This window comes from Camelus bactrianus, chromosome 11 (assembly GCF_048773025.1).
Source record: "Camelus bactrianus isolate YW-2024 breed Bactrian camel chromosome 11, ASM4877302v1, whole genome shotgun sequence".
NCBI lineage: Eukaryota > Metazoa > Chordata > Mammalia > Artiodactyla > Camelidae > Camelus > Camelus bactrianus.
The window spans coordinates 36720486-36742981 of NC_133549.1; the positions used below are offsets into that span (position 1 = coordinate 36720486).

A 22496-nucleotide genomic window follows, 5' to 3' on the forward strand; every position below is an offset into this window, starting at 1 on the left:
CGTTGTATTCCATATCCCATCTGTGTATTAAACAGCCCCGCACGCTAACCAAGTGTAAACAGTGGTTTAAAATTCAGCAATGGGTTTGCCTCAGTGTCTCAGGGTCTCCCACAGAGTCATCCACAGCATCCGGCCCTGGTGGCCTGGTGGACTCTTCCCCGCCCTTGCGGGCTACCTCCCTACCCTAGCCCTCTCCCACGTGTACTGAATCCTGGAAAGGAAGACGGGACACAGCTTGCCTGGGCTCAAGATTAAGGGTTGCTGAAGCCAAGGCTTTAGAAAAAAAGGCGCTGCTTTGTTCACTTGCAATCGCTTCATCTAATTAATCCGGTTGAATGGCTAAACGATTTGACCTTAACCTCAAAGGCAGATGATTTGTAGTGGAAAGTTTTGCGTCCTGGTTTTAATTTTGACAGATGCTTCTTGGGTCCAGCAGTTGGATAAGCAAGCCTCACATCATAGGACCCCTTCCTCAGCCTGGCCTTGGGGTCAGGAATTAACTTTCTGTACTAAGTATATGAAAACGGGATTATTTTTCAAGTTTTCATCAGCGCACCTACATCTGAAAACCATGGCCTCAGCAGGTTCTGACCCGTTTGCTAGGGCTTCTCTCCTGAAGGACCCGTTGTGCTTTACTCTGCATAGAACGTCTAGGCTTATTCTCACACCTCTGCCGTGATGGGCAGCCTCTGGCCTTCCTTTCAGGCAGGGCAAACGAGGATTAGAGAAGTGCTGTGATTTGACATGATTTTACACTAAGAGGAAGTCGCAGTAAAACCGTAATTGACTTACACTCCTCAGAATCGAAACTTGGCCATTTTCAGTGCCACCTTGCCAGCATCTAGAAGGGATCTCTATGGCTTTGTGGGCAAGACAAAAATAAGCAGTGGACTGAGCTGGGACTTGTGAGGTCCAGATGCTGGCCTGAACTCCTAGCCAAGTCACTCCATTTCTCTGAAACTAGTCTTTCTCCCCGGTCACGTGAGGAATATGCATCTTGCTTCACAAAGGTTCTGTCGTGCAACTGCCACTGGGCCCTGTCCACTAGCCCAGCTTGATTTCCCATCATCACAGTGTAGCACGTGCATTTGTGCTTAGTGACTTCTGAGTAGCAACTCTCAGTTCTGTTTGCCAAGCCTGCCCTCCACCCACTCACCCCATCCCACTCCCCTGGCTCAGGGCTCTTCCAGAAAACCCTACACTTGTCTTGAGCACACTGCCTCCACTTCCCCGTTCAGAAAGTTGCTTTGATTCTAAATCAGAGGTTCTTAAATACTGGTTTCCAAAGGTCATCAGAAACGAGTGGAGAGAATGTTCCTGCTGTAAGGTTTCCAGGCCTGGGCCGCTCTCACGGGGCAGCTGGGTACTCTGTTGTATCCTGGCAGTTGAGAATTCCTGGGGGAATGTATTCACTGTGCTCTGCTAGTCTGCAAACTAATGAGACACGTGATGCAGCCAGGATGGCCTTCTGCTTGAGCAGGCTGAGAATTGAGAGGACATGTAGATTTCTGCTCAGAAAGCTGCCCTATCTCAGCCAGTCTCGCCCAAAAAAAAAAAAAAAAAAAAATCACTGAATACTGTGCAAACTTGGAGAATGGGAGGTGAAAAAAAAGATGAGGGGGGATTTTCTGATACTTCCCAAACCTCTCTCCTCAACCACCCCCTTACTTAGGAAGCCGTTTGCAGATGCCTTTCTGTCCCCATCTCAGAGTAAAATGATCAGTTTCCTGAAAACCTGTGTAGCTCGCAACTACTCACATGATCATTATGTTGGCCAGCAAATGCCAGACCTGGGTTTTGTAAAGTGTGGTTAATGAGCCTCCTGCCCTGGAATTTCATGATGAAAAGGTAGTGTCCTGGACGGGGACAGACACACACACACGTCACACACCAGTCACACACACACACACCAGTCACACAGACATCAAACGAGAAGAGAAGGGAAATTCAATTCACACGAGTCAGTTCCCCACTTCTCTCTGCCACCTTGGGAGGATTCAAAAGGTGTAATGCAGCACCACCTGCTGTCCTTTCTGTGCATTGCAGGCACCTGTCCGAAGACACGGCATCTGCCAGCCTGCTCTGCTCTCAGCTTAGTGTGGGCAGCCCACTGGGGGCCTCAGGGCTGGAGTTTCACTTCCAAGTCTCCGTTAGAGCAGATCATACCCCCTGTGCAGAAAAGATAGGCTTTGGGGCAACAGGAACCAGATATATTGAACACTTACTAAGTAAATGAACACAAGAGGAGGTGGCAGTCTGAAAGCTAAATTCCACACATCTGTTTGAATGTCTGATGTATATACGTGCAAGAAGGAACTCACATGAACACACGTGGACATTCTTCAGCACCTAAGGTGCCCTGCTAAGTGTCCTGAATGCCCGTCAGATCTCTTCTCCTTCCCTGCTTCTCCACAGCAGCTGGTCCGGCCACTCCTCACACCTGACGAGCCACCTCCTCCTCCTCGAGGCCTTGGCACTTGCTCTCCGTTCACCTGGCGCTTCCCCAGCCGGTCCCTGGTGCACCTGCATGTTATTCAGGTCTCTGCCCCAATGCCACTGCCTCTGGGAAATGGAAGATGTCAAGACACAGTTGTTCACAGTATATCATTTCCTCCTGAGTAGGGACAGTACCCGAGTACTTCCCCCTGGGAATACGACTGATGGTTTGGAGGCTTCCAGAAAGAGTGGATTCTCTTCAGAGCCGGGAAGGTGAGCAGAGAGAGCTCCTCCCTCTCCATGCCTCCTCTCTCTTCTTGTGCCTCAGGTCCCCTGGAGCATGTGCACCTGTCTCTGCCCTTCGTCACCACAAAGAACAAAGAGGTCAACGCGACGGCAGTGCTGTGGCCCAGCCAAGTGGGCACCCTCACTTATGTGTGGTGGTACGGGAACAACACGGAGGTGGGTCACCTTCCATGCGGGGTCTGGGCAGCTCCACTCAAACTGGTTGAAGCCAAATGGAGAATGAAATGGCTTCTGTAACTCAAGAGTCTAGGGTTTGTCGCAGCTTCGGGGACCGCAGGCTCTGAGCGTTCTGGTCATGCCATCAGTGCGCCCTCTCTGTCCCTCCCTCACCGCTGCATGCCCCCTCTTACCTCTGCCTTCCTCTGAGGCAGTGTCTTCTCCAGCTGGGCTTGACTTTGCTGTGACCCTCAACAGAAGCCTGAGCTTTCTGCTCTCACAGCTTTGCAGAGACAACCAGCTCTTTCCCAAAAGTTCTGACAGGAGTCCCAGACGGGTAATATTGACCAGGCCCGGATCACGGTGCCGGGGGCAGAAATGGAGCTGTTGACATCAACCTCCCTGGGACCACGTGGGCCAGGAGAAGGGAGGGAGCAGCCTTCAAAAGGAAAAGAGGCCAATGGACACCAGACAGGCAACCATGGGTGTCCATGGCAGCCCCGCCTACACGTGGCCCCCTCACCCTGGATCAGACTTGGCCTCTTTTTCCCCTCAGCTTTTGTCCCTCTGTTTCCCCTGAACCTCCCCTGTGATCAAAGTCAGCAGCCATTTCAAGACCACCAGTAGGGACCTTAAACCTCACCTCCTTTCAGTCCTCATTTTATAGAGGAGAAAAGAGATGAGGACCCAACCTCATTCCGCTGTGTCACGCAGGCCAGGTCAAGGCCTTCTCACGCTGCATGGGTTTTTCTCCCCCCCACGCCGGGCTGCACACTCTGCTTCAGCTGGGAACACACGCCAGTCTCAGAAGTTAGAATTTGCTCGCTGATGTCAGGGAAGGCCTTAGGGCTGGGCCCCGAAGCATCCCTCCGCAGAGGGCTGTGGGCCCCACGGCTCTGGGCCAGAAGATCTCCCCGTCCTCAGCAGCATTGCTTTCACCCGGGACGTGGCGCGTCAAAGCAGTGCATCTTCCGTGAAGACGAGTCTTTTTCTGCCCCAGAGCTGCGTTTGGGCTTTAACTGAATGGCTTTGCACAGTCTCAGGGAGGAGACCTCTCCTGACACCAGGCCTGCTGTAGACCTCGCAGTCGGAGAGACCTCTCACCTCTACCGCGGCTGACAGACATCAGTAGGAAAGGAGCCCTTTTGTGTTTTTTCTGAAACAGTGCATGTTAATTGGGCCCAGACTGGGCCCACTACCCACAGTGGAAGAGGAGAAATCTGTGTTATTTGCCTGAAAGCTGGACTCTAGTACTGGGAGGTGACAGTGCTCAACAACTTGCTTTTGTTTTAGCTTGTGCAGAAAAACAAATTCTCAACTGATTACACTGAGTAGATTTCTTATGCTGTGCTTCAGTCTTACCTCTGCTACACAGGGAGTTAAATGAATTTTTATTTTAAAACTAATTAAGGAAAGACAGAAAGGCAGTGTTTGTTGGGGTGAGTCGAGGGAGGTCAGCAGACCAATAACCCTCTCCTCCAGGACCCCGGGTCCAGTTGCATTACAGGTGCTGCTCCAAATCTTTCTGGGGTTTTTTCTTTTTTATGAGTCCTCAAACCACTCTCCAATTAGTACCTTCTTCCATTCCATAGCAGATCCTTCCAGGAAACTGCTGACAGGACCTCTCAGAGGACGCCAAGCCATACAAGGCCATGCCTGTCTTAACTGGTGGTGTTTTGGTGTCCACGGTGGCTGTATTCCATTGTAATTTTATTTAAAAATGGTACACACTGAAGATAAGTAACTGGAAGCTTAACGGATTTTCAGTGACTACTGCTTAAATCTGGATGAATATGAACCCCCTGTTTTGGTCTGATTTTCATGTCACCTTGGATTGAGGGATCTGCTTGATATGAGTAGGTTATCAACAGAGGGAGATCCATCCCACCCAGCCAGGCGAGACCAATTGATCTCCCCAGCCCTGAATCAGGATGCCAGAAAGTAGCTGTCAAATTCACAAGGAATCAGTAGGGTTTCTTAGGGTCATGCCTCAGGGAGCCCCCTTCTGGTCTGGACCTGAGGTGATGGAGGCGCAGATGAAGGCAGCTGCACTGGGGGGCACCAGGAAGAGCCTCCTCTGATTTCAGTAGCTTGTTGGTGGCTCAGGGCTACTGCCAGTCTCCTCTGTAACTGAACAGCTTTCCCCTCACTCTGTGCCCTCATGTATTTCAGCCCCTGATCACCTTGGAGGGAAGCATATCATTCAGGTTTACCTCTGAAGGGATGAACACCATCACGGTGCAGGTCTCAGCTGGGAATGCCATCCTGCAGGACACCAAGACCATCGCGGTGTATGGTGAGCGCTCCTTCTTTGCTGCTCCAGTGTTGCCCTGGTGCTCAGATGAGAGGGTTTGGTACCTCGGTGCTGGAGGCCATCCTGGCTTACCACCTCTACCCAGAGAACAGAGGGTTGTGGTTGAGAAAGAGATGAGTCAAGTCTGATCTCCTCCTTTGGGGAAAATAGGGTTCACCAGCAAAATAATGGTCACAAAACTCCAGGAGTGTTTCCTGCTTTGTTTTTTCCAGGCTGGCTCTAGTGTCCCTAGAGCGACCACACACTCATCTACCTTAAGGAAGAGTGAGTTTCATTATGTATAAGGCTGATTCATCCCATTTGGTATTTTGATGGTATTTAAATAGCTCAAACCCACTATAAAATAAAATGGTTAATACTGAGACTTTTTTTAAGTTCAACTTTGAATCTTGATCATGGAGAAAAATCTACCAATGTCTAAATGCTCTGAAATCTCTTCCATAAATACGTATCATTAAAAAAAAAAAACACTCTGCTCATTTAAACGTGATGGAAGAGTCATCACAAGCACATGCCACACATCATCATAGACTAGGTATGAGTTTGAACAAACCGCTGTACAGAACAGTCTTATAATCAATTGCGGAAATTGAATATAGTCAGATTATTACAGGGGATGAGCATTTACTGAAATGGAAAGGTGGAATCATTGATAGAAAATAAGAGGTTTTTTTTAAGGTTTATACAAGTGGAGCTCATCATTTCTGCATGGAATGGACCTGCACTAAGTGCTTTGGTGGATGGTGAAAACGGGAACTTTCATTGTTAATATGCAAGTGGTACAAATGCATCACAGAAATTAAAACTTAAAAAGCAAGAATTTAAAAGCAGCTAGATAGGGAAATAAATGATGTGCAGAGAGAGAGAGAGCAAGAGGGAGGGTTGATGAGACGAAGATTGAGAGGGACCAAGAGAGAGAGACACAGTAGCTGGTGGTCCAAGCGATACCAATTGCCCCAGACCCAGAATTAATCGATTCTGAAGCAGATTCTGTTTATCATTTCTCATCTTGCCAACTTGACCTTCAAATTCAGAAAGTAATTTGTAAGCATCTTTGAACATGTCTGAAGACACTATTCCTTGCATGGCTACCTGATAGATTTCATCACGTTTCCTCCCCACCCTATTCCTGAAGGGGCTTGATAAGCCCAAGTTGTAAGTGAAGGTGAACCAGGGCTCTGGTTTTCCTACAAGCTCCCATCAGTGAGGTGACCTCTTAGCCAGGTGCCCCAAATGGAGGAGAAATGCCTTTATTTCTCTTTCTTTCCCCATCCCCTGTCTGTGCTCTGGGAATGCATTTAATCCTCATGACAGCCCTCGTGTCGGGTAGCTGATACAATTACTCTCATTTTTTTCAAGGAGATAAATCTTTTTGCAGCTAGTAAGTGGTGGAGCTGGGCTTCCCACCCCGCCCATCCAGACCCCGGGCCTGTGCTCTGAAATTACCCTGTATAACTGACTCTCGTGTCTTTTCCACCTAATGGTCTTTTTCCTCTCTTCCTCCTGGATGTCACCGGTATCACTAATGGGCACTGACCCATTAGTCCAACGGATGTCCTCTTGGTTAAGTGTATCAGCTACCTCCTCATCAGAACCATGGAGAGAACTTTAAATCTAGAAGGTCTTTGGACTTACCTGGTCCAACCCATTATGTCACAATGAGGAAATTGTGGCCCCAAAATGGGAAATCACTGGCTTAAAGTCAATCTGCTGTTCTGTAACAGATCTAATAATAATAATGGTGATGGTAGAGGTCAAAATTAACATAGACAAAGCCCCTACCAGCATCTGTTCTAAGCACTTGATATATATGATCTGTTTGATTGAATCCTGTGAACAAATTTAAAAGAAACATGCTATGATTATCCCTGTTTTACAAGTGAGAAAATGTAAGTGTAATGGACAAACAGAGCCAAAGAATTCTGAATCCAGAGGGAATGTGACTAATCACCTTATATCCCCTGCTATGCTTAGTTCTTCCTCCTCCCAAAATCTTTCTAAAGGCATCGTCCCAGAGAGGGTTACTTTCCATCAAATGGGTGATCTTCATTAAAAACTGGTCTCTTCTTTGAAAGCTTGAGCCGGCAAAGTGGTGGTCTCCCCCTCCTCTAACCAAATTCCTGAGCCATCAGGCACTTTAATTCGTCTAAAGTTGGGTGAGTTGTCCAGAGTTTCATATATAATTAGAAAATTTAATCACAGGTGCGACCTATTAAAGGAAAATTGCATTACAGGGAATTAAACAGGCAAGACTGAACTCAATGGAAACAAATGGCAGGAGTTCTAGACTCTGGGACGAGCTAGTGTAAGGGGCTGGAGAACTTTCAGTGGGATTATCAATGCATTAGACCACATGTGTTTGCTGATTGGTGCTTAGGGAATTTAGGCTTCTACCCTCTCAGAGGCAGAAGTCCTGTCTTTTTTTTTTTTTTTTTTAATGTTTGTAAATGGAGGTACTGGGGATTGAATGCAAGACCTCTTCCACGCTAAGCATGCGCTCTACCACTGAACTAAATCCTCCCCACCCCTTCCCATCTTTCTTGATGATACCATTTCAGAGATGACTCTCAGGTCCTTGAGAAAGGCATTCCTGGGTTGCAGAAGATTTCCATCTCAAAGGTGCCTGCAGGAAAGAATTTGCAGTTGCAAGTTTTCTAAAGTCAGTGCTCTAAGAAAAGGGAGGTCAGGTCCTGCCCTCCTGAAGAACTCGGCCTGAAGTTTAATTAAGCTGAGGGGAACTTTGAGATCTTAATGGTCAGACGGAGAGAGGTATCATATTTGAGAAGCTAACAGAGGAAAGATCATCTACCCGAAGGCACACAGTAGACTGAGGAAAGAAAATTTAGACTGCACGGTTTTCCTTAGTTTGTTTCAGGGCTCAGGTTTGCCTTTAAATACGAAGAACAAAATGTAAATGTGTAGAATTCCTCTCCTTCAGCAGTTGCAAAACGTACATGTGTTATTGCTGTTTACCCTGTTCAGTCCTCCCACACACATCCCCTATTTGTTGAATAAACTTAAGGATAACATTTCTCTGCCCTGCTGGTTAGCATGCTGAGTAATCATGGAGAGAGCCGTGCCATTTTTCTCATTTGTGTCTTTTTATTAAGATAAATATCTCTTGTAGATGAAGTCTCCACAGTTTGGTTAAGAGGTTTGGGGAAAGTGAAAATGACATAAACGTACATGTTCAAAGTGAAAAGTTAGAACCCAGTGGGTAATTCCTTGGTGCTGCCATTTACCAGGCTACTAATTAACATGCATTTCAAGATTCTTCATCGGAAGTGAAGTGGTGATATTCACATAGGTGGCTAGTGACTCATAAATTAGTCAGACTGAAAAATACGTCTTTGGCATAGGCTGGCTGACTGCCTCAAATCCACGCCTCGCAGTGTGAGAGTCCCCCAGGCCTGCCCATGGGAAGGCTTTAGCATGGCTAGGACATGCACAGGTGGGTTTTGTGTTTCCTACATGTGTAATCGGCCTTGCCAATGTCACTGAACCCCTTCTGAAACACAAGGGCATGCTTAAAACAAGAAAGAAATGTTTATTGAATAATAAAGTGCAAAAATTACAGGGGGCCTCCACTGATATTTATGCATTTATTTGTCCAACAAAAAAGTATTAATTAAGTGACTCATGGTCATTGAAAACCTACCATGAACTGGTGCCAAAGGGGCAGGAACACAATACCCCAGTCCTCATTGAACTTATATTCCAGTGTGGGAGGCAGACAAGAAAAACAAAATAATTCAGGGCATCGGTAGAGCTCAGTGGTAGAGCGCATGCTTAGCATGCACAAGGTCCTAGGTTCAATTCCCAGTACTTCCATTAAAAAAAGTTTTAAATTAAAATAATAATAATTTAAACAGCAAGCAGTATGAAGGAGACGAATAGGGTCATATGATAAAGGGTATTAGAGTTGGTGAAAGGGAGGATACCTGAGATTGCTGGTGTGAAGTGCTTCTCCCAGGAGAGACTGAAGGCTGAAAAGGAGCCAAACAGGCTGTCGTCTGGGGAAGTGGAGGCATGCTAATGTGAGAAGGAACATGGCAGAGTGAGAAACATGGGGAAGGATGGGATCGTGGGGTGCAGGGAACCCTGTGGGACACCAGGCAGGAGAGAAAGTCAGTGCTGGATTGTGTGGGACTATGAAGGCCGTGGTAGGAGTCTTAATCTTCTAAATACAATGGGGAGCCACCAGCAGATTCCAGGGGAGCGACGTGATCTGAGTGTACCATATGCCAAATGCTGTGCTGAGTTAAGACCCTCAGGGCTGTGCTCTGAAACCCATGACCGTGCTAGGACCTCGGCCAGGCCATCCAGCCAGTGGCTGAGTGCAGTAGGAATACTAAGGGGAACCCTTTCCTGGGACACTGGGCTCCTCCGGCTGACTTTGGCGCAGAGAATTGCCATGAGTCTGGCTGAACCTATCCCCGCCTCTCCCACTACGTGCCATGTATGCATCGCCGTCAGATGGTGCTCTGAGCTCCTCCATTTTCTGCCTCATACTCTCTTCTAGACAATTCTCACAGATTCATTACTGTTATCATTCCATTTCCTCCCTGGAGGACCAAGACGAACTCAGGGGCTACAGAGACAACTAATAAAATCCTTGAATTAAAGAGCTTAAAATTAAAGAGCACACAAAAACATAGACTGATGACAATTATGATTATGATTATGTAACATAGTACGCAATTATAATTACATAAATGTAATTGTGTGTAATAGTTATCATTATTAGATGTTGATATTGAAAATATATGCGAAACACAGCCATGCCCTAAAATAGAAAACTAAAACATACTGGAGGAGGGTATTCGGTCAGTAAATGCTCAAATTAGAGCTTGCGTGTTGGGTGCAGGGAAAGTGGGAAGGGTTGGGTATTCCAGGCAAGAGGCAGTATGTGCAAAGGCCCAGGGTCATAAACCTACTATGCGCTGAGGGCACTCCAGGCGTGCACGGTTAAGTGTCCAGGAGTGCAGAGGCTGGAACTGGGGACCGTGGACAAGGGCTGTGGAGCTGAGCATGGGCCAGAGCGGAGGGCTTTGCTCTGGAAAATGGGCTGGGAGGTAAGAAGGGTGGGATACTGAATTCTCCCTGTAGTAAAGTCTCTCCAGTGAGTATGGAAGAAAAGGACCTTCCATGAGGGCTTGGCATAAAAGGTAAAGTAGAACAGACTTCTTGAGAGACCTCACTTTTAGTAATCACACTACTGTGTCTCACCAGAGGAATTCCGATCTCTCCGCCTGTCTTTTTCTCCAAACCTGGACGACTACAATCCGGACATCCCTGAGTGGAGAAGGGACATCAGCCGCGTCATCAAAAAGTCCCTGGTGGAGGTGAGTGCAGACAGTCCCTCCTCTCGCCCAGGCACACTCCCTCCTGTCCCTGCAGAGCCTCAGGGAGAGGGGGCCCTTGTGCAAACATGACAGGAAAGGGCAGGAGGCCACGGGAAGTCAGGCACACCTGTCCTATACCCGCATGGCTGAGCCCCACACGTGCAGACACATCACAGGTGCTGTGCAGGGAGTGAAGTTCAATAAACACAGGGTCCTCACCCCTTGTGAATCTTGTTCTGCTTAGAGAATGTGACTGTGGAAATACGTGATAGTCATATGGCAGGTTCATGATTCGCCATGGGTACGTGTAAAATCAGCTATGGTCGTACTACTGAAGGGCGCAGCGTGGCTACAGTTAGTAAGAGCGGCCTGGGTTCCAGCCCCACAAACGGCGGGCACAGCAGCACGGAAAGCCCTCAGCACGGGAGGGTTGGCCAGCTTACAGTAATGTCCCAGTCCTTTCAACAGCACTTCTCTCCTGCAGCAGCCCCCAGAGGAAAGGATTATGGTCCTCATTTTGCAGATTAAGCAACTGAAATTCAAAGAGGTTAAGCAGCTTGCTTCATGTCTCACAGCCTGATAATTGATGAAGCCACAAAATTGAAGGATCTGAATCCAATGTCTGGGTTTTAACATACGAGGCACAGCCCCCCTCCAATCTTGGGAGAGTAAAAAGGTGATGTGGTTATCCTTCACCGAGCAAGTGTCACCAACAGTTTGAGGAGACACCTTCTTTTAGGCCCGTTTCCCCCGGCACACTCCGCTTTAATGTACGATCAAAGGAGTGGGGTATCTGCTCATGTTGCTGCTTGGATTTATGTCACAAACCCAGAAAATCAGAGACGAGAGACTTTTCCCTAAGGTACATTCTTAGACCAAAGGAAAAGTCAGTTTGGGATTTGTTATACATCCTTTCCTGCACCAAACATATGGTGCCTCATGACAGATAAAAGCATTCAGATAACCCCTGCTCAGAAAACAGATCTCACGTCCAGCCTTTGGGCAAAGAGCTGGCCTTCCCCTATTCGGACCATTATCTTTGTTGGTATTTATTTGGGACTTGGAATATTCCAGAAATGCTTCTCAATGTTTTGCATTTTTAACACATTTACTCACAAAAAACCCTAGCTTATGATGTCGATAGTATGATTAGTCCCATTTTACAGGTGAGGAAACTGAACTTAGATAACTTGCCCAAGATCTTACAGTTAAAAATCAGGCCCTGATGTGAGACCATTAAGTTTGGATCTCAATTTGGTGGTTTTCTAACCACTCCACTCCACTGCCACCCCTTCCCTTGTCTTGTTACGTGGAGGAACAGGGGTAAGTGGAATCATGGGGTGAAGAAGGGGTATCTTCATGTGCCTCTGGGTAAATGCAATCTCTGTTTTCTTTCTTAAGGACTCTCAGCATCCATGATGTTATGGGTGACTAAACATTGTGACCACCAGGGGGCGCAACCACCAGATTACATGCCCAACTGGAACAGGCCCTCCTGCCCTTGGAGCTGTTTGTCCCTGGAGTGACAACGGCTCTCTCTCCTCTGCTGTCCAGGAGAGATTGCTTATCCCCTTCAATGATCCCACAGCCCACCTCCTTCAGTCTACAGCAGTCTAGGTCCATGTCTCTGTAGACGACCTAGGCAGCTGTCCAATGTCCCCAGGTGATTTATCAACCAGGCGTTAGCTCTGCAGTGATGTTTTCCAGGCTGATTTCTCTTCACCTTTATTGTCTAGGGATCGGATGCCCTGGGCCTCCACCTTTCCACCAGCTGTCCAGTAGGCTCGAAATGACTGCTCATTAATATTCCCAGACTGCCGCGTAGCATAGTCAGCTAAATTCAGAACAAACGGGTTGGCTCAACATCCCGCAGGACAAGGTGGGATGGGGTGGAGGGAGTTTTGAAGACTCCTTGGTTACCCAGTCTGGAGAGGCAGCTGAGCCAGGCCCTGGTTCCTAGCCTCCCACCGTGTCTTTGAGATCAGTAGTTACACTTGGCCACTTCCTCATGCCCTGAAGTACCGTGTTGCCAAAGGTCCCCTAATAAACCCTGTAAGAGGTGCAGCTGGGGGTCAACTTATTTGTAGCTTTCTTCCTATTTATTCTGTGACAGAATCTGATAGAAAATCAGTTGCATTTTCCTCATCCACTGGGCTTTTTTCTATTGACATTTTGCAACGGAATCTTTAAAGGAATTTCATTCAGTAAACAGTTTTGTCAATGATGGTAGTGGTTTAGACATAATCTTTGAGGTTAAAATCTGGGAGGGCCATGAAGCAGTGTGGGGTCAGCTGTGATGGGAGCTGCTGTGTAAGTTCAGGAGAAGGAAGGCAGGAGAGCACTGGTTACGAACAGAGGCTTTATGGTCAGACCAAGATTCCAAACTAAGTGTCACCACTCACTACCCGGGTGGCCTTCCTCCATCAACTGTCTGTCCTGTAGCTGAGACAGATGCACCGCCCAGATCCCCATTCAGGGAGAGAAGGTTATCTCAGCTGCCGGAAGTGCTGTGAGCAGAGACTTCAGCTGCCTTGCCCCCACGTCGTGTTCCTTTCCAGAGTGGTTCATGTCCAATGATGCAGTTACATAAAGGCCTGGCCACTCAGCTCAACCTCAGATAAATCTGAAGGACCCTTGTCACTTACTTCAAGTTCTTCTGAGGCTGTGGTTGGCCTTCCTCATAGCCCAACTGTTCCTTGCCTTCACTCCTATACACGTTGAACCCAGGAATGTCCCCTAGTAAACACCCCACATGCTAAACTCAGAGCCAACTTCCTGAGGACTCCCAACCTGTGATACATCTTCACTTGCAGAGAGAGGCGTAACAGTACTTGTTCCAAGGAGTCATTGTGGGGGATTGCAGTATATTATATCAAGAAGTTGCTTAGCACAATGACAGGCACATGGTAAGGACCCAATAAATGGGAATTTCTTGCTACTTCAGAAAAGGTATAAATGTAGATTTCAGAAACCAACAATTACCTAACTGGGAAATGATGAAACACATACTGAAATAAGTGGATTTTAAGAGGACTCATGAAGGATCAGTAATATTCTAGCAGCAGATGTGTGGAGAAAACGTTCTGGGGGGGACAGCATGCACAAAAACATTTGCAAGCAAGGGCTGGAATATTGAGAAATTGTACATGATTCTGTTCGGCTGAGCGTAAGGTGGCTGTGTGAGTTGTGGGTGATTAAGTTAGGGAGGAAAGATGGGACTCTATTGCAGAAGGCTTTGAACATATATTTAATCCAGTTGGCAGTGGGAATTTGTGCATGAATTTGAACAGGGAAATACAACGTGAGTTGGACTGTAGGAAGATAAATCTGGAGGAAGGAGCCTGTCCCTGCAGATGGGGAGGCTATTGTAAAACTTGAGGGGAGAGAGTGTAAAGGCTGAATTGAGGTCTTAATGGGGGGGGGACATTTAAACAGACAGGAACTAACAGGATCATTAGTGTGGAGGGTGACTTGTCGAGACCTCATGGACTAATTAGACAGGACACGGAAAGGATGTGAGTGGAAGGCTTCCAGCTAGGGTGTCTGGGAAAAGTGACTCCAGTCATCCACAGGCAGAATGAAGACTTGGGGGGTGAATATGAGAAATTCTTTTTCTGCCATGTTTGTTAGAAGTCCTAGTAAAACAACCAAGTAATGTTCTGACTGGCTGCTGGAGAGAAGCTGGGATTGTAGCCGTGGATTCTAGAACCATCTAGAGAGTGGCTCAGGAAAGAGGGTGTTCTTGAGTGATAGCTATAATTTTAACAGAAGATTCAGCGGGCCAGAGTGAAAGGCTCAGAGTACTTTCTGGAATGGGCTAATCATCCGGGTCTGATGCTGTGGAAAAGTCAGCAGGTGCCTGAGGGTTGCGGGGTGGGGCAGTTCTGTCAGGTCAGGTTCTGTCACTACGCCCGGTCAATTTGGACATTAAGTCTAGTGCTATGAGGAAGGAGGAAGCTAGGCTGGAGAGTGTTCAGGCTCAAAGGGCAGAAGATAAAAGTAATCAAGGGCTTTCTCACTGGCACGGTCCACTTACTTTCACAAGGCAAGTGCTGTTGTTATTCCCATTTTTTATTTGAGGGGATGTAGGCACAGGTCCCACAGGGGTGGAGGTGGCACCAGACCTCAGAGTCTGACTCGTAGCGTGGTGCTGTCTCTCCATCCCTTCCTGCCTGGTGCCCCCAGGACCCAGCTTTCACAGTGCACCTCCAGTCCCTTGTGCCTTCTCACCCCTCCCCCCAGCTCCCAAAAGAATCCTTGGTCCTTTGTCATCACCTTTCCTGCAGGACTCAGGTGCACCTCTGTGTCTCTCCCTCAGGCCACGGGGGTTCCAGGCCAGCACATCTTGGTGGCAGTGCTCCCTGGCTTACCTACCGCTGCTGAACTCTTCGTCCTGCCCTATCAGGATCCGACAGGAGAAAACAAGAGGTCACCCGAGGACCTGGAGCAGGTGAGTCCCAGTGATATTTCAGCTTCTCCCAGCAGTCTGAGCCACAGCCCTGCTAGGATCTGACCACACAGCAGCTCTGGGGCATCTCCACCTGAGAGCCAGGCCACCAGCTGTTTGCAGCATCTTCAACTCTCTGGTCCTCCATTGAGAAACATAATCTGGTGATCGGAATTACAGCTTCACCAAAAAACACATGCCAGGGTGTGTGTTGTTGGCAGTGGCTAAATTACTCACGTACTATCCATGCTATGGGCTACTCTACAGTGTTTACAGTGGATGAGATAAATCTGTGTGTCATGATGTGACAAACTATCCAAGATATTAAGGAGGGGTGTGGAGCAAGAGGCTGAACAACACATAGAAGTTGAACCCATGTATATCTTACTTTACATACTTTCATCACAGGAGTGTCTTGAGAATTAGATGACATGATGTCTTTCTGAAAAGGTACAACTGTTATACAAATCATGGATCCTCTATGTCACCACCATACTAAGATGACCTGAACTGAGTTTATAATGAATGAGTAATTTGGGCTCCGAGCACCTCTCCTGGCTACATGGGGTCCACTTTCTCCTCATCTCTACCACCTCTGGAGTATTAGAGTATCTTTGTGTGTGTGTGTGTGTGTGTGTGTGTTTCTCTCTCTCCTACTCCTTTACATCTTTGTACCTCCCTTTCTTCCTTTTAACTTCAAAAGGTTCTCTAATCTCTGTATGGGAGGATAATGATGATGTTCATGATGATGATGGTGATGATGATGGTGGTTATGATGATGATGATGATGATGATGATGGTGATAATGATGTTGGTGATGATGGTGATGGTAATGATTTTATTGTTGTTTGTATTCTTTACCCATTCAGTTAAAATGATCAGTCTGGGTCTGGATACCCCGTTAGAAACTACATGATTTTGGTTTCTCAATTCTTTCTGGCAGATAGATTAAAAATAGGATTCCTCTCAGACACTAAGTAAATATTGGCTTTTTCCCTTCCAGTACTTGGAGCTTTTCAGTTTACTTAGAATAAACCCATAATCTAGTCCCATGATCTCCAGTCTTCCAAGATGGCTCAGGAACCTCCTATGATAGCCTTACTAACAGCAACCCCAAACTGCAGCATGGCCCACTTCCTTGCACACACCCTCCTTTCAACTGCCGCTTTTTCACTTGGTAGAAGACTCACCTCTATAATTGTCAAGGAGAGCCCCATTGAACCCCATTTCCTAGTGAACTGCAATTAAAGGTTGGGCAGTAGGTAACCCATCAGATTTGCATCTGACTTCGCTCAGCCCTAGCACTCAGCTTCCCATCAGAGTCTACAGGTTATCATCTGCACCTGCAATTCAGTGGAAGAAGGAATGGGTTGGCTCTTATCACAACACTGCTGATGAGACCTCGTGGGGAGGTAGACCACTCTTCAGGGCCTCTAGGTGCGAACATTTACAGTTGTTCCTCCTCTGGAAATCTTATGGATCGCCCATGAAATCCAGATCATAGTCTTCTCAATATGGAAGAGTCTAAATTTAGAGCCAGCTAATTTCCTGGGTACCATGTCATCCATGCATTTCTCATACTTTTCATTTTTCCTCTAAAATGTATTTTCTAGATATTTGCGTGAGGGGAAGTACAGAAAGAAGAGGAGTGTGTTCTGTGAAACTTCTTTTGCTTGTTTGGGGATGTGTCTTGCTTTGACTGCTTTCCCTAGAGCTCTTCTTTCAGTTTGTTCTCTGTCTTGTCTGAGTGGTTCCTCCAAAGACATCCTCAGAAAGTTGAGTGATTGTTCCTTAGCCAGGTATCAGGTATCAGGTATTGATGAACCATTTAATTAATTAGAGATCTAAAAGCAGCAGATTTGACTTGTTTGAAGGGTGTTGGACTTAGCATTTGGTCCACATGTAAGGAGTCCAGCCATTTTATTAGAAAGAGTACAGGTTTGGAGAAATACAAACTGGGTTTCTAGTTTTAGCTCTCATATTTATTGTGTATATTTTATTGATGAGGAAAACTAGGACCAGGAAAGGTAAATAATTCAGCCAAAGTCCACAATCTGTAATACCCATTTCATAGGGTATTTGAGAGATTTTTAAAGAAATGATACATCCAAGCCCTTGGCCTGTCGTAGATACTCAATAAGTAGTAAGTAGATGATGGTTACATGCATGGATATTTTGTGATAGGAAGACGGTATATGGGAAATGCAAACAAATTAGGCCCGTTAAAGACCAGTGTAGTCAAGGGCATGCATTGGAAGAAAGAGGATGGTGACAGTAATGAGAAGAAGATTAATGAATGAAATTGCACAAGAGAACACAGACCACAAGAAATAGAAAGAAGGTATATGAATGACTGTGCTGGAGTGAGGCTGATTCACCTAAGTTACGTCTAAGTTACCATGCAGATTTATGGCATTAAGGGAAACAAAGTACCAGGCAAAAGATTGTAACTCTGGTTAAGGAAATTGCCAATGTACAGCCTTATCCAGGAATCACGCTAAATAGAATGACCAAACAAATGCCAAACCAAGCACATAAGAAGTCAGTGTCTTAAATACTGTGTGATATCACTTACATGTGGAATCTGAAAACACAACAAACTAGGGAGTAAAACAGAAAAGAAGCAGATACACAGATACAGAGAACAAACTAGTGGTTACCAGGGGGCAGAGGATGGAATTACATAAAATCATATTTGTGAAACTTTCGAAAATTGTAAAACACTACAGAATTTAAAGAATCTTTCATTCAATAAAAAAGTAAGACACTATAGATTAGTTCACAGTTAACTGTGGATCCTTCTGGCAATGACATTAGTGCATAGGCTATATTAAAGGCAAGTAGAGAAGTCTAAATACATCAGCAGGTTTTCCTACCGGTGATAGTTTCCCAATAGAAACTGGTACCTCTCAACCCTCCGTAGTGATGGACAGGTACATCCAGACCCACTGGTAAGGGGATGAACTGGATCAGCAGATTAAGGCTCCCATCTTCAACAGTTTGCCTGTGACCACTTCCTAAAGACTAATTGTGAAGCAAACTGCTCAATGTAAGTTGCTGCCCAGAGAGGGGGTTTACTGTGCATAGAGTGAGTACATTCTTACTTACAGAAATAAGTAAATAAAATAAAATCTATAAATCAATCTCTAATTAAGGAGAGTATCATTACTGCCATTGATAAATTTAGTGGTGAAATCAAAATGAAACTGAGGCACATGTCAAGAACCTGCGAAACAGGGGCTGCCCATGGAAATCCTGTTGTTTTTGTCCTAAGTGGGGTCCTTTAATCCCTCTCTCTGACTCAGTCACTTTAAACTAAAGGAATTCAGTTTCTGCAACTGACTCTCAAGTCTCGTGGTGCTCGTATTCTACCACGCTGCGGACTTGGATTTGGATACCACTTGGCTTCTGTAGGCCCCGCAAATGCCTGGGCTACGGCACCAGGAAAAGAGCAACAGGTATTTTGCTTTGTTTTGAGGTTTTGTGTGTGTGTGTGTTTTCCTGATGCAATGAACATACTCAATTCAAACAAATTTAAGGAGAAAATGTGAAGTTATGAGCTTATTTAGTTGGGAAGTCCAAGGATACAATTTACAAGCATGGATGAACTCAGAGCCAAAGTGTCACCAGATTACTCCCCTGTCTTCTACTCTCCCCCTGTCTCCATCTCTTTTCATTGCTACCATATGGGAAGTCTGCCTGAGAATGAAACCAACATGTAAAAAGACAAGAATGGCCACAGGAAGCCACAGTTTTTTATTTAGTCAATTTATCAACCCCATTCAAAAGACACTGCCTCTCCCCTGTTTGCACCCCAGGAGCCCAGGTTGACAGTTCTCACTGGCTCGACTTGGGGGGAAGTGGGCGTCTCTTAACTAGCCTGTAGTCAGACTGATAGAGCTCTGTCAGTGATAACTCAGATGTTTTATACCCTCCCTGGATCAGGGGTTTAAGGAGTCCCTTGTAAATCAAATGGGCTGAGAATAAAGAAGGATATGGTTCTTTAAAGTAAAATGTGGGGGAGAGAGAAGGAATGGGAGGCAAGCAAAAGCAACTGACTTCCTTTGTAATAAATTACACAAAAATTTCAACTGAAAGCAAAGTAAAGCCAAACAACAGCAGAAAGGAGCCCCTTCCTTTGAAGGCTGCTCTGAATCCCGATGGAACTTGGGAAGAGCTGACTTTATTCTCTTTCTTAATTCTCTGGCTCCTTTTTTGTAAAGATACAGCAGAGAACTCCCAGCAGGGGAACAAGTGGGACCCTGGCCAGATGGACCCCAAAGACTGGGAAGGCAAGACCCCAGCAAAGGGCTCTTGGCTCTCATCCCTCAGCATTTTCTAACAGCATCCCCAGGGGAGCAGGGATTCTGGCTTAGATTGAACTATCTTGTCTGTGAAATAAATTGAAAATTTCTCACAGTGAGAAGTACTTGACCTTGTTATCAGAATAACGTGGGCTGGGTTAATCAAGTGACCTCTGTCTGGGAGGGTTCCTACCACTCTTGATTTCAGATCTTCAGAGAGTGAGAAAAGGCTCACTTGCCCTTAGCTGGCCTCATCAGAGATAGCACATCCTGCTTCCTTGAGCCAGCTGCTCAGGTATGGAGCAAACCACCCTCCTCCATCACTGTACTTCCTGGCTTCTCTCTGGGTCCTCAGAGGTGAGCAGATTTGTATCTGGCTCTCCTGGAAGGAAGAACGACCATCATGTTCTGTTTGTGATGCTGTGCTGGGGAGATAGGGAGCCTACATGTTGTCTTGCTGAATTCTTAAAGGGCATGAACACATTTAAAAGAAACAAAAAGACTATGGACAAAATGTCAACCACCAACAATGAATTTCCTCCTCGGTTGTTTGTGTTATCATATACATTTGACAGATGCAGAATCCAAAATCCAGGGAAAAGAAAAGGTACCTCTGGAAATGGAACAGTCTATTGGCAGCATATTTTAGGAATTAAGGGTTCATTATGAAATGTAATGAATGATCTCAGATTATTTTCTGTATACTCATGTAGTCTGCCCTGTCCAGAATTTTTTAAGGGAGGAATTGAACTTTGGAAGTATTTTGGAGTTCACCAGAAAGGTCATTAAAACAGGGAACTATAACTGAAAGTAGAATAGATAAGAGTTGGATCAAAGGAACATGGCAGAAGGAGAAAGAGAGTAACTTAGAGCTGGTGATGGGGAATCCAAGAAAGGAAGTGAATATGGACAAAGTATTTCTTCATTATGTCAGCCAGGAAAAACTTCTCATGCACTTGTCAAGCTGATGCTTTGGTGCTGACAAAGAAGAGAATTGTTAAGTAGAATTTATGTTTTGCTTCATTGTTTCCTCCATGTTTTAATCCAGAAATTATGCTATGTGAGTTGGGAAAGATCTTCCTCTGTTGATTCCAAAAGTAGTATCATTCAACTACTATTTGAAGGGGCCTTAATAAATTAATAGAATCAGGATTGATGGACTAGGTCAGTTCCAAGGTCATCCCAAGCAATTCTCCAGCTAACCATGGTACCAGAATTCTGTTTGTGTTCAGTAGGTTTTGCATTCCTCTGAGCAACCTCAGAGATAAGCATTAGTTGTTTGGCCCCATGTAGCTTTGCCATCAATAAATCCGCCAAAGCCCATTGTGATTTTGTAGTTCACTTAGTACCACTTCTTTGAGTTTCATGTTTCATAAATTACCAACTGCTCTGTCATCCTCGTGTCTCTTTTTTTGTGTTTCAATGTTTGACACTTCCATTCTGATAATCTGAGAGTATTTTCCTGTATTGGTTTCATTAAAAATTATTTAGATGTTAAATATGTTCTTGGTGTGGTAATCATCCCTTCAGTTGACCAAGTATGTCCAGCTCTCTGCCTTCTGGGAACAGGGTAGGATTGTACCCATGAGTCTTTTTTGTAGGCAGAGCCATGTGATTCATTCTAGCCAATGAGTTGAGAGCAAAAGTGCTATGTCACTTTTAGGCTGAAATATTCAAATGCTGGTTGCAGAAACTTGTGATGATTCCCTCCTATGACACTGTGTGTGTTTGAGGGGCTGCTCCGCTAGCCTGTGTCCCTGTGTGACTACAACGAGCACAGCTCTATTGCCTACCTGCCACCAATGTGGAATGTAAGCAAGGCTATAATTCCACTATTTCACGTCCTCGAGATTTTAACATTGTCACTTCAGTCTGACCTAGCTTGTCCTGATTACTACATTTAAATTTCATATTTTGTGAAGACAGTGAGGAGAATTGAGGTTTTCTCTATACCAGGTCCCTTCCACTACCTCCTTTTGATGGTATCTTTCCAAGTATTTGTATTGAGTTCCCGCTGTCTTTTTAAGTGGTCCTTGAGAGGAAGTGTGGGTTGCATTTGAATCACAGACATACATATTCCACCAAACAGGCAGATATGGAGAATAATATGTTGTTTCTTTGGTCACGATTATTTAGTGGAAGGAGAATAGAAAACGAAGAGGGGTGACAGCACAAAGAAGAAATGAAGTTTGCTAAGACAACACGCTTTCAGTGGCCAGGAAAAGGCAAAGAGGTTCAGCTTGCTCCAGGAGGGCCAGTCTCCCAGCAATCACACGTCATTTCATTTGAGTCTTCACGACGCAAGCTTGTGTTCTCTTCAGTTAGGCTGCTCTGTAGTTGCCATTTATTCTGCTCTTTTCATAGCTGAAGACTCCCAAACATTACAAATTATATTAACAGGTGGGCAGAACCGGGCAGTCCTGAGCTCGAGTTAGGAATCGTGTCTTCGGGTGGCTCATATTGGTCAGCTGACTTGGGACGGGTGTTATAAGGTGTGTGCCCTGCAGTTGGACAGAGAGGGACGCAGAATTAACGAAATGTTGCATTTTTTTTTAACTTCCGAAACCTGCTGGGCTGGACCTCCTTCCACATATCTTTTGCTTTCTCTCTTTGTCAGCTGGCTTGAAGAAAATGTTTTCCATTGAAATGCCCTAGGATTAGGAGTCAAACAAAATTGAATTCTAGTCTCAGCTCTTCAAATATTAACTGGGTAAACTTAGGAGTGTTGTTTAAGCGCCATGTTCCTTTCGGTGGAGATACCAACACTAACACCTGAGATATGCTGTGTTAGGAAAAAATAATCAGAAATACGCAATTTTGCCAATAGAAAGTGTTCAATGCATGATAGTACACTTACAAATATACAGAACAATTCACGGACCAAGGAAGACAATACAGGATAAACACTTATACAGGTGGCGTGGGAAACCTTGAAAATACTGTCAAAATCTGTCAGTAGTTCCATACCCATTTATTTGAATGGAGAATTACATGGTTCTAATTGAGATTATTCTTGTATGCAATGTAAATTTCATTCAGTTTTGTTTCTGTGCATAAGTTCTTTCCCACAAAGTATGTTGTCTTTATTGCATGTCCTTTGATGCAAGTTAAGTACATGAAACATATTTCCGCTACCAGATTATTTTTGCATACCCACTTAATTTTCTAAATGATACAGATAAAGCCAA

At 45.5% G+C, this 22496-nt stretch overlaps 1 protein-coding gene across 5 annotated transcripts in view; it reads left to right on the forward strand.

Moving 5' to 3' along the window:
- SORCS1 (sortilin related VPS10 domain containing receptor 1) overlaps window positions 1–22496 on the forward strand; it is a 468886-nt gene that overhangs the window by 423280 nt on the left and 23110 nt on the right. For all 5 annotated transcript variants that reach the window (XM_074373660.1, XM_074373662.1, XM_074373663.1 and 2 more), the window contains 4 exons: window positions 2765–2898; window positions 5071–5194; window positions 10445–10557; window positions 14876–15007. In XM_074373660.1, coding sequence (XP_074229761.1) covers window positions 2765–2898; window positions 5071–5194; window positions 10445–10557; window positions 14876–15007 — 503 coding nt within the window. The remainder of the gene's footprint in view (window positions 1–2764; window positions 2899–5070; window positions 5195–10444; window positions 10558–14875; window positions 15008–22496) is intronic.